Below are 12,445 nucleotides of genomic sequence, written 5' to 3' on the forward strand. Positions count from 1 at the left end.
GGGCTCGGTAAAGATGGTCAGGTGATGAAGCTAGATGAAAAGTTCCACTATTTTTCATTGGCTACTAGAAAATCTCTCAAATTTGGACTCATATAATTTAATTCGATGGGCCTAATACATAGGACTTGGCAACGATGACGTGATAATGATGTCACGAGGCGAATGATAGAACACTTTAATGACTACTTGTAAATCCTTCGAGTTTCTAATCTTACAATTAGCTCTGACGAATCTAATAGCTTAAGATCGATACACTAAAGCTATTTAAAAAAAATGTATTTAGTTTAAAAAGTAAAACACACGTTATCATATATTAAAACTCATAAAATTTTCAATGGATTTGTTAATTTTAAGATAAAGAATCAGTGCATTTTATCTTTGCATCTTTGCAACTAGGTGCACGGTAGTGCGACCACCAAATTCCAGTTTTAACTTTACTATAGTTAATGTTATTTGAATTTTAATAATAATTGTTAGTGCTTGATGAAATCGTGGTTTTAAGTTTTTTTAAACTAAATATTTTTAATTATTAAGAAATTTAAGATTTCAGTGAAATAATTTAAATACAAGTTTTAGATTTTTCGTTGTGTTATTAACGATTAATTAATTCTTTCAGAAAACGGCTTCATAAGATTTACAAAGAGGAACAACGAACCTTTTCTTGATATTCGTCAACAAACCCTTAACTTACGTCATAGTATAAAAGACTACCCTAAGGCTGATATAGTACTGTAAGTAATATTTTTATATTAACTCTAAGTGTTTTATTGTGGTTTAAACATCATCCAGTTACTTTTTATGTAAGAATTCCTAAAGTGTTTAACTTTGCAAGCAACTTATGTCAATGTCCATTTTGTTTTCGAAAGTACCCCAATACCTGCACCAACGGAATCTTCAATATTATTAATTTATAACGATACGATAATTAAAAACGCTTCTTCATCAGAAACCCTTGCATTGTATTGTAATAGTTCAGATTCGAGCATTACATCGGTGAGTCAAGAGAGGCAAGCATTACAGTGCGCATCCTGTAATTATACAATTTGTAACATTGCAGTAATGAGAAAGAATCTGCGATGCAGTATGTTTGTTTCTTTTTAAAATTTCCAATTTCAATTGTGCCAGTCATAGAGGTCACGCAATGTTCAAAATCAATTTTGTTTTGTTATATTACAGGCGAATACTCCACTAGGGAGCACCTTAAGACTGTCTTAAAGTATTTTAAGTGTTTAAATATTTTTACAGCTACAAAGATGGGAAGGAGGTTCCCAAGAATCCAGACAAGTTTAAGATTGTTAGAAGAGGCAGTGATGTTGATTTTCTAATGCTCGATTTGAATGTCTACGATACAGGAATATACGCGCTGGTTGCCAGTAACGAACACGTGACAACGAACGTAACATATGATTTAAGAGTTATAGGTAAGATTTTGTTGTAGTCTTTACCTAGCAGAGGTAGAGATTTCGAGTATTTGTAATATGTATGTATGTAGCTTGCTTTACCACGCCGTATTCAAACGGCTTCAAGGATTTTAACATATAGGTTACGTTGAGTTCGTCTAAATTAAGCAATACACATATTTTTTGGTATTTTTATTTTATTATTCTTGGATAGGCGGGTTTTTAATTTTTACAATAATTAACTAGTTTATTATTATCTTATATATAAAATTCTCGTGTCACAATGTTAGTTACCGACTGCTCCGAAACGGCTTTACCGATTTTCACCAAATCTTAGATGCATATTCAGTTGGTCTGAGAATCGGCTACTATCTATTTTTCATACCCCTAAGTGATAAGGGTTGTTCACCCTTAACATTATTTATTTGGCAACACAAAGTTTGCCGGGTCAGCTAGTTTATTATAAACTTATATTTAACATTTTTCTTTCAGCTTCTCCAACTGTTGACTTCGGGTCTGAAAAACCGAAGACATATCTAATAAATACAAAGGCTATTTTACAATGTTTAGTGGTTGGGTATCCAATAAGAAAAATTACTTGGACCTTTAGAAACGAAAACGGCGATGAACAGGAGATTTTGGTAAAAAATACATTTGATTTGTATTTTATATATTTATGTTACCAAGGGTGGTAAAATCTAGATTCACCTAGGAAGTACAATCACCATACCTAGTTCTAGCGTGAAGGAATTGTTGCGTTTCGGTGGAAAGGTGTGGAAGCCAGCCAGGCTGTGGTAATGCGTAAATAGACTCTAATATTAAAAGTTTAATTAGACTATGACGTCATGATGGTAGTTGCTGTATAGTAATGGGTATTCATCATATTATTATCTGCGATATTTCTGTATGTGACTGCAATGTTATGTAAATTTCGTATAGGCACCGATGATATCCAGAAGAGACGCAATTACTCTGTTATAAAACATTTTTGCCTACTTTCGCAATGTTTGAGTACGTAAAAAGATTGACTACATATTATATGAACAGATATGTAAAATACGCGTGTTCGCAGATAGATTGACCGTGTCTAAAGCTGTAGGTAACTGTATTAGAGAATTATATGTATTAGAGAAAAATTGTGTATCTTGTAAAACTGCAAAAATACTTTAGAAAAGTCTACGTTCGTGTCTCTGAAACTCTTGTTTTTTTTGTTGACTTGTTGATACTATACGGATTACGGATATACTGAAAGGAAGTAGGCAACAATTTTGTGAATGCCCTTTTTGCTGATTTATTCGAAGTATATTGGAAACCACTGCTTGTGAAATTATGGGGAAAACAATGACATTAGAATTACTGATGAAAATATGGTACAGTACTATATATGTATTATATTATTACGGGTACTATATATTATTGCGGATGGCAACCTTTACTATGGAGATACAGTTATTCGTTTTGTTTTATAGTTCCAAACACAGCCTAAGGAATGAATAACTGAATTTGAGTTCATAGTATTTTTTAAATAAATGCTTAAATGCGTTTACAACGTCTTTTATGTATAAATAAATTAATCAATATGGTGAATTATGTCGTTTCAGGACAACGTAAATACAACGGCAGCATCCATTTTTCAAGTATTCTCCCAAATTAGGATACCAGTATTGGTATCTGGCAACATCACTTGCTCAGCTTACGATGGCAACATTTCTATTCCGAAGACGCAGGAACTTCTCGTGTATGAAGTGGCTAACGGCTTTGGTATCAAGAATAAAGATAAAACTTGGTTCTCGGAAAAGCAGAAAGTGCAGCTAACATGTTTCGCTTCGAAGTATACTTACAAACACATCAGCTGGTTTGGAAATAATTACAATTTGTCTGAATATGGTAAGTCGTATAAAATTATGCCATAAAAAAAGCCAGAATTGCCTTAGTATTTTTTTATTTACATATATAAATTACGAATTATATTATATATAAATATAAATAACATTAAATTTAATATCACTTTATTATTGCGTCTGTTAGTATTTTTTTTATTTTTGTACAACTCGATCCACAATAGACATATTTCTTACAATATTTGGGGGCATGGTAGTGCCCCCGCCAAGTCGAACAAAAAAAAAAGCGGCACAACCGTACCATTCTTTTCTCGAGGCAATTAATGCCATTTTAATTATTTGTTTTGTCAAGACATAATCACGCTAGGGTTCGAGAGGCGGCGCACCAATTAAAATTTTAATAAACTGTATATACATATTTTACAGATTTCAACGCGATATGCATTTATTATTTTCAGTTGAATTAACAAACGCAATAAGGAGAATATCCGTGTCAGCTAATCTATAAAATCATTTATTACAGTTAACTATATTCAAACACCATTTTCCCTTGTGGCGGTATTGGTGATAGACAGCATATCATTGGATGAAGCAGGAAATTATACGTGCCTAGGAATCAAAATGGACGGCTCGACGGAAAATGAAAACATTATTATCACTGTTAAAGGTAATTTGTATGTTTTAAGGTGGTAGAACCCTCTGTGGTTGGACATTGGACTACACTACCGCATACAATATTAAGCACTGCGGTGTTCTGCTTTAAAGGATTTGATAACGAAGACATACTTATTAGAAGCAAAAAACTTAGGGCTCTCAGGCGTAGAAAAGCATCTGTAGCCAGCGGCAGGTTGGAGTCTAATCTTATGTGGGGCTGATTACAGATGTCTATGGGCGGCATTAGCCACTTACTCAGATGGATACCATGCTCGTTTGCTATTTGTAATAAGAAAAAACAGCTAACAACAGTGCAGTCCTCTTTTTTATAGTAAAATGTCACCGTTGCTCATGGCTCACGTCCTCGGGCTTATCCAGAAGGCTAAGTGTGAGTTCATATAGAACGCGCGGGCGTGGTTGCGGGCTCGGCCGACTTTGCATTTCATGTTCACGGAACACATTCCTGTACCCTTACCAGGAGTTTTTACGTTTCGACAAATATGACTGTTTTGGTATTTGTTTACGTATTGGCCCATACGATTTCCTAGTTCTGACACGATCCACTAGGGGCGCTGATTGGAATTTGTATGGGCAAATATGTAAACAAATACCAAAACAGTCATATTTGTCGAAACGTAAAAACTCCTGGTAAGGGTACTGAGTAAAAGACCATATATCCCGTTTGCGGGTACTCTGTCCCGATGTCCCCAAGAACATGTTCTTTGTTACGAAAAATGAAGATTGTAACGATTAGTCAGCAGAATTATAAATAGAAGATCTGTTGTTTGCCTGTAAATCGCAGATAATTTAGCCTTCGCGATTTTTTTTTAATATATTTAATATCTCGCAATGCGCGCACCGCGCCCACGAGCTCAATGTAAACAATCACCAAATGTGCCTCACTACACCCGTCGAACGAGAATCCATGATTGGTCTAGTCTACTCATCAATTTGATGCATTCTTTGTCAAACTGAAGTCAATACTTAGATGCACAAAGGAACTCGCGTGCAAGATGATGAATAAATGATGAATTAGGATTATAAAATCAGTATTACGTTCATTTATTAAGTTAATGTGTAAATATGTTTGAATTTACAGAAACTAGCAAGCTAGTTATAATGGAGCCGCAGAAAGATGAAGATGTGGGTGTAAAAGAATTTCATCCCATTCAACTGACCTGCGCGGCTAATGCTGTTCCGCCGCCGGTGGTTTCGTGGTATAAGGTATGAATAAATCTATCTAAAAAGATAAAATAAAAAAAACATTCGATTTTTGCCGATTATTTTTTGTTCTCTAACTTATTAATATGTATACTTATATTTCTATTAATACTGAACATACATATGTGTACATACATACATACATATTTATACTTCTATTAATATTTGAACAAACCAGCAAATAGCGAAAATTTTAATCGTAAAAATGTATGTAAGAAAATTTTATGGAAAATATGGATGGAAGATGGATGGATGGTGTGTGGATGTGTAAAGGATGTGTAAAGTGTTTATGACAAAAAGTTCTATAGTTTACCTTGAATTAAATATTTTGATTTTTATTTTGATGTCTACGCAACATCACAATATCACATACTCTATGTCATAGAAAAGAGTGATATACCTACACAGCAGGGAATCACTGTTTCATAGGTCCGTTATGAATAGTCAATCTATTCTATTTCTACCAACTAGAGATCGTAATATGTTGATTCTCTGCAGTACAAATTTTATTTGATTTTTAGTAGGAAAAACTTTGGATAGATTTATTAATAACAGAGTTAGTGACAGATGTGTGCCACTTTAAACAGTTTTAAGTCAGCCGCGATAGTACCTCAAAGTGCAAATAACTTGCTGTGTTATGTTGCTCGAGTCCTCATTACATGTATAATGACACAGTTTGTAGCACTCAATTAAATATTCAAATCAGTGTATATTTGTCTTCAATCAACAATTGCAGGGATTCGCCGCAAGCGTACATACATGACGGAAACATGATAACAAACGTTCATAACAATTATAATACACACAAGTTCAATAAAATAATCATTTTAATATTCATTTATTTATAAACAGCTGATCATTAAATGAGAATAAGTCATATGTTTTGTTGTTTCATGTGTCATTAATAAGTAAATCGGAACAATATGGACTTACGCACGTTATATTTCTGAAAACTGATCAGATTTTCCTTATTTAAAACGAGTGCAGGGAGAAATATTGGTTTACCAAACATTTATTATATGACGGAAGTTTATGGTTTTAGTTACAATTTAACAGACAACATGTTCCTGTACCTACCTTTGGTACCTATCCTTCTCGTCTTGAAGTTTTACTTCTTTGAACACGTTTGGAAAAACATTTTGGACTATATTTTTAGTGTGGGATGAAGTTGCGTGCGCAGATGTAACACATAAATTATTTGTAGTATTCAATTTCCTGTATTGGCCGTTTCCTCAGCTAATATTTCGGGAAAAAAAATAATTGATTTGCGTAAGAAGTATAAATTCTTGTGCGTAAATAAGTACACATGTTTATTTACAATTATAGAATGGAGAATTGCTGAACGACAGCGATGTGACGATTGCCACCGAATACACGGACCACACGTTCGTCAACTCATCCGTTATCATCCAGAAAATGTTGGAGGAGTATAAGGGAAAATACGAGTGCAGAGTGAATAGTGGTGATGAAAACAAAACACGGGCTTTTAATCTGCTAATTGAAGGTACATGTGTGTTTTATCACTCCAATGATTATGTTAATGATGAATTTGGTGGACGCACATCTAGATATGTTGATTTAAGAGTTGTACACCTACGTCTAAAAAGATCGAAAGGCTCATGTAATGCATTGGATGTTATTTGATCAAAATGAAAGTGAAATTGATTTTGATAAATCGCAGATATGCAAGTCTAAATTCTAATTTAAATTGAAAATTAAAATAATTCATTAGTAATTGTAATTTATAATTATCGACACATCCGACGGGCTTGTAAGCTACTGTAGGCGATATTATAGCCGTGGTGCGTCGATTCGTAATATCATGCGCCGTGGGAAGCCACCATTATAGCTTACCATAAATTAATTAACTTTGAAATTGTCTCTTTCAGAGAAAACAACGTATATGTCGATCTATTTTCGTATATGTGGAGCGTTAGCGTGCGTGTTGGGGATTATTGTAGCGTATTTAGTGTGGAAAATACGCAAGGAAAAACAGTTTAGGAAAGAATTAGCTAAAGCCGGTCTTCTCTACTTCAATGAAGGGGTCACGAAATCTATAAACCCTGAATTAGGTATCGACGAGCAAGCGGAACTGTTGCCCTATAATGATAAATTTGAGTTTCCTCCAGAGAAACTTAAGTGGGGTATGTACTCAATATTTTTATTTAGTTTTTAAATAAATTAAATTGGCATATGAAATGATTTGAAATGACAGGCTGAAAATTATTTTCTTTATTTTTGGTCACAAAGATAAAAAATCATTTTCAGGCTTTCTGTTAAAGTATTTCTTTATACTTATATAATATTTACAAAAGTAACTAGGTACCTACTGCAAAGTTTTAAAAATTGTAATTTACGTACATGTACATTGTACATACATATATGGTAATATAATATCAAACAATTAAGAGAACCTTGCTTTAATAACTTTCAGGTCAACAACTGGGCGCAGGAGCCTTCGGTGTTGTATACAAAGCAGAGGCTAGGGGTATTATCAACGCTGAAGAAACAACACCAGTTGCTGTCAAAACTGTTAAAAAGGACGCTGACAATATGTACATAAAAGCCTTAGCGACAGAATTGAAAATTATGGTACACCTTGGCAAACACGTCAACATAGTCAATTTGCTCGGAGCTTGCACAAAAAAAGTTGCAAAACGTAAGTAGAAATTGACAAATTTGGCACAGCGTGCAATTTACACGTTGCTACATTTTAAAACTTGGAATGTATATTTAGTCCGAGGCGAAGTTGAGCACGCCAATGTAACACATAATTTTATTTCATTAATTATACCGAAGAAGTATCATTTCATACCTACGTATACTTCTCGCCATACCGCTAGTCCGCTCTGAAGTTGTTGCGAGCGGGTGTAGTCATAAAATTTGCTATGGCGACGGGATTCATTTCTATATTCAGAGCGGACTAGAAGTTTTAAGCGGACTATACATATATTTACACACGCTTTATATCTTGATATGTAGTTCGTAAAATAAGCGAACATTTTGAATATAGTAGTAAGTACTTGAAGATCAAAGAGCATGTTTAAAGTCTAAAGTTATTGCTATTGTTAGTATGTCAATCATAAACAAATATTTTATTATTCATTGTTAATTCACACACACATTCACACATATCATTATTATCTAAAGTACGACAAGTTGTTTTCTCGGAAACATTATCGTGGTTTAAATAATATTTAGGTATTTAATGCTTTCATTTCAATTGTGTTAACACAATAATATTTGATTATGTTAGTTCCTGTTTGGTTTACATAGAGTCATCAATTTGATTTTAGTTTTTTTAAAGAAACTTCAACTTCAATAAGTTTTTGGAACGAAGTTTCATAATGTTGTTATGGGAGGTTGATATTAATCATCACGTAAGCAATAAGCGTTATGCTTCCCCAATGTTTTGTTCTTTTGTTAAAACATCCAATTATCGGAACGGGCCTGACTGGATGTTGGCGTGGCGATGCTTCACCACGGAATCTTCTTTCTTGACGTCTTCCGACCGTATTCATATTTGAGTTTGTCTATAAATTATAGGTCACATTATTCTCTGAATACATTACTAGTTCTAACACATTAGGTAACATTATCAGTTTTAATAGCAATTCTTTTTTCTATATAAGTTGAAGGTAAATAAATAAACGCTTTCTACACTCACAGCCCCTCACTAGGGTTCGCTGTGTCGTGGGTGCCGTGGACACACACATAGACAGATACACAAACACCCAGACCCAGAAACAGAAATCGAAATTAATCATTTAGATATCTGTCTGGCCAGGGATCGTACCCGGGACCCCTTGCGCGTCAAACTGGTATGGTGACCGGGTCGCGGGTATTTTTCTAATCTGAATCCGTTCGTTACTTTCCAGGTGAGTTGATCGTGATAGTAGAGTACTGCAAGTTTGGTAACATCCACAATTACATGCAACGTCACCGCGAGGTGTTCATCGATCAGCTCACAGACAACAAGGAGAAGAACTTCGGCAGAGTCAACAAGGGTTTCTCTTGCAGCAGTGGGAGTAGTGGGTAAGAAACTAATTCTTGTATTCTGGTTTCCCTAGTTTAAGACAACAGTTTTAGGCAAATATACTTGATTTTAGTAGATGATGGTCGTATAAAACATGAGGTTGAGATTTTTTGTTTTATGTGGAGGAAACAATTTGGGTGCTATTCTACTTATCAGTATATATGATGATGTCTAAAATTGACAGTACAGCCATTGACTAATTTTCAATTTTACAGAAGCCATAGTCCTAACATAAGTACGAGTATAGTATAGTTGACTTGATACTCTGAAGACTAAATTGTATAATTTTATATCACGTTACTTAGTTTTAAAATGTTACCACATTTTTATACATATCATAACAATGTGATCGCTGCTTCTTATATTAAAAATTACATCTCGTCGCCATTATTTAATCAACATCGCCAATTGCTTTTGCCAATTGCTAACTTCTACTCAAAAGGTGTAATAAAGGATCTGAAGAAATGTGAAACTTTCTTCACATTCTTTTGTGAAGGAACGTTATAGGTACCCAGTGGCAAAAGGTATATAAATGTATGCGAGAAGAACACGATTTGCATGTATTATGTCTTATATACATTGACTTGCTCTTTGTTTTTTTTTTTAATTTCATTGTATGAGATATTAGCTATAAATAGATATGACTTCTTCTTTACAGAATGCATTCCGACTACTTTGGCTCTAATCATACTCAAGAAACAGATCATACATTTGTGAACACCGCAAATACTAACAGATCTGCTCGAAAAGGTAAACAAACAATTTATTCTTCTTGCATTTTGGCTCAAAAAGGTAAACCACATAATTCTTTTGAGACTTCTTGCATTTTGTTCTAAATCTAGTTTCTATTTTATTGAACTCCTTATATTATATCCTTTTTAATATATTAATTGAACGATACGAGCTATGAGTTACGTGAACATCTATTGTGCCACTAAGGCTATCTACTATATATGATGCGAACCCTTAGGCGATAATAATAAATATGGTCTTTAACGGTCCGTTTTTTTTCTTGTTCTTAATCCGACTTTTATTATGGCGTATAAATAGTTTGTGAAGACATTTATTTTTTATAATTTTTTAATAAATTATAACTCGATGAGGAAAGTAGGTGTTGCATACATTGACATTCGTTATCACTAATTAAATATCAATTAGATTGCGTTTGTCGGGATGCGTTATCTTTAACATTAATTGGTGTAAACTCAACCTATAGTTAGTAACAGTGCAGTTCGACCAAAAAATGCCGCATAATATAGTAATGATTCTTTTTTCTTCAATTTTGTACAATTTTACTCTCAATAGTATACAGCAATCTTCTGCTTGATTTTCTTAAAATACATGTATTGCTATATAATTTGGATATCATAATCTTTCTGGATTGATGGTAAACAACGAAATTGTAAGAAAATTTACCTAGCAAATGTGAAGGATCCATTTCGTACTTGGTGAACCAATGTGTCTGCCAATACACACTTGGCTAGCGCGGTGAACTATGGCCTAATCCCTCTCATTACGAGAGGAGACCCGTGCCCAGCAGTGGGGCAGTAATGGGTTGTTGATGATGTCGATGACTTGGTGAACCTCAATCAGATTGGAATGGTGATTGCGTACCTAATAATGACATTGATGTTACAGTGTCGGAGACAGGTTACATACAGCCGGAGTGGCGATCGAACTACGAAAGCGATTACAGTTTCGACGGACGAAACCCGAGGCCACTGACGTCGCGGGACCTCCTCGCGTGGGCCTTCCAAATCGCTAGGGGCATGGAATACTTAGCTAATAGAAAGGTAAGAATTTCATACTCAGCTTGTCTATATTCAACGCCACACTCATTTTTGAGTAAAATTGTGTTCTGCTTTGAAGAGTGACAAATTTGAAAGTAGAACCCTGTGCTTCGACTCTGGTGGCACCACCGCCACTCCTTTTTCTGAAATATTACAGTAGTGTAGCGCTGTCGAGTTCTTGTTTGGAGCGTGTGGTAAGGGAGACATTTATCTGAGGTATTTCAGCTTAGTCCTCAGGAGGTGCAGCGCGTCTGTGGATCTGAGGTAATCATCATCATCATCATTGGTTGATTGATTACAGTTACAGTTGAGGTTGATTACAGATGTCCATGGGCGGCAGTAGCCACTTACCATCAGGTGGAGTGCATGCTCGTCTACTACTTCTATATAAAAAAATATCAGTGAGAGACCTGTGCCCAGCTATGGGACGGAAATAGATTCATGGTGACCTTAGGTAGGATATCTGTCCTATTTGAGGCAGCTTATATATACGCAGTGAGAGTCACTACATAACCTCAAACTCGTCACAGACAATCAGTAAGCTTTAGAAATTATTACATTGTTATGTTTGTCTGTTTATTTGTATCCTTTGTAATAATTTTACATGTATTCTTTTCAAGGTGTTACATGGCGATTTAGCGGCTCGTAATGTTTTGTTGGCTGAAGACAATATTGTCAAGATATGCGATTTCGGATTAGCGAGAAGCATTTACAAAAATGATGAATACCAAAAACAAGAAAATGTAAGTTTATAGAATTCCAATTTATATTCCGTGCATTATACCATTTAAAAATGGTCCACTAAAATTGTTAAAAATAATCCGAAGTTGGTAGAACCTTTTGTAGTTAGACTCGGCGGCACCTATTTCTACCTCAGCGTTAAGCGCTGCTGTGTTCTGGTTTGATTGGTGTGGTAAGAGAGACATACTTTTCCGAAGGGTTTCAGCTTAGTCCTCAGAGGTAACGTTTGCGACCTACTTTGGGTAGGAATCTAATCATATCTGGGGTCGATTATAGATGTCCGATTGTCCATGAGTGGCAGTACTGACCATCAAGAGATCTGCATGCTCGTCTGCTACTTCTATATTAAAAAAAAAAACTTGCAGTATCTACAATTTTAGAGATTTACAGTTTTATTAGATGTTTATTAGATGACATGAACAATGTTTTTCTTTGAATCGCATTGGGACTTTTAAGTGACATATTTCTGATGTTTTTATTTCAGAGTCCACTCCCAATAAAGTGGTTGGCAGTGGAATGTATGACGGATAGGATATTCTCCACTCAATCCGACGTTTGGGCCTTCGGTATCGTGCTATGGGAGTTGTTCTCGCTCGCCAAGACTCCATACCCGAATATCAGCCCACAAAATTTGCTTCAGTATTTAGAAGCAGGGTTAGTATATTTTTGATAACGAAATTTGAACAAAAAAGGGTATTTTAGGATGTAGGATCCCAATAAGAAAAAAATTGGTATGCCCTCTCTAAAGGGGTCAAAAAGAGA

At 34.8% G+C, this 12,445-nt stretch overlaps 1 protein-coding gene across 4 annotated transcripts in view; it reads left to right on the top strand.

Moving 5' to 3' along the window:
- The window catches only part of Pvr (PDGF- and VEGF-receptor related), a 28,845-nt gene that overhangs the window by 12,781 nt on the left and 3,619 nt on the right, over positions 1-12,445 (top strand). For all 4 annotated transcript variants that reach the window (XM_073086157.1, XM_073086158.1, XM_073086159.1 and 1 more), the window contains 14 exons: positions 617-731; positions 1,246-1,421; positions 1,893-2,041; positions 3,002-3,287; positions 3,765-3,908; positions 4,995-5,119; positions 6,443-6,620; positions 7,006-7,260; positions 7,551-7,775; positions 8,995-9,151; positions 9,811-9,902; positions 10,791-10,945; positions 11,563-11,685; positions 12,168-12,337. In XM_073086157.1, the coding sequence (XP_072942258.1) occupies positions 617-731; positions 1,246-1,421; positions 1,893-2,041; positions 3,002-3,287; positions 3,765-3,908; positions 4,995-5,119; positions 6,443-6,620; positions 7,006-7,260; positions 7,551-7,775; positions 8,995-9,151; positions 9,811-9,902; positions 10,791-10,945; positions 11,563-11,685; positions 12,168-12,337 (2,350 nt within the window). The remainder of the gene's footprint in view (positions 1-616; positions 732-1,245; positions 1,422-1,892; positions 2,042-3,001; positions 3,288-3,764; positions 3,909-4,994; positions 5,120-6,442; positions 6,621-7,005; positions 7,261-7,550; positions 7,776-8,994; positions 9,152-9,810; positions 9,903-10,790; positions 10,946-11,562; positions 11,686-12,167; positions 12,338-12,445) is intronic.

This window comes from Epargyreus clarus, unplaced genomic scaffold, assembly GCF_041222505.1.
Source record: "Epargyreus clarus isolate Ecla_fem2 unplaced genomic scaffold, WU_Ecla_fem_2.2 ptg000023l, whole genome shotgun sequence".
NCBI lineage: Eukaryota > Metazoa > Arthropoda > Insecta > Lepidoptera > Hesperiidae > Epargyreus > Epargyreus clarus.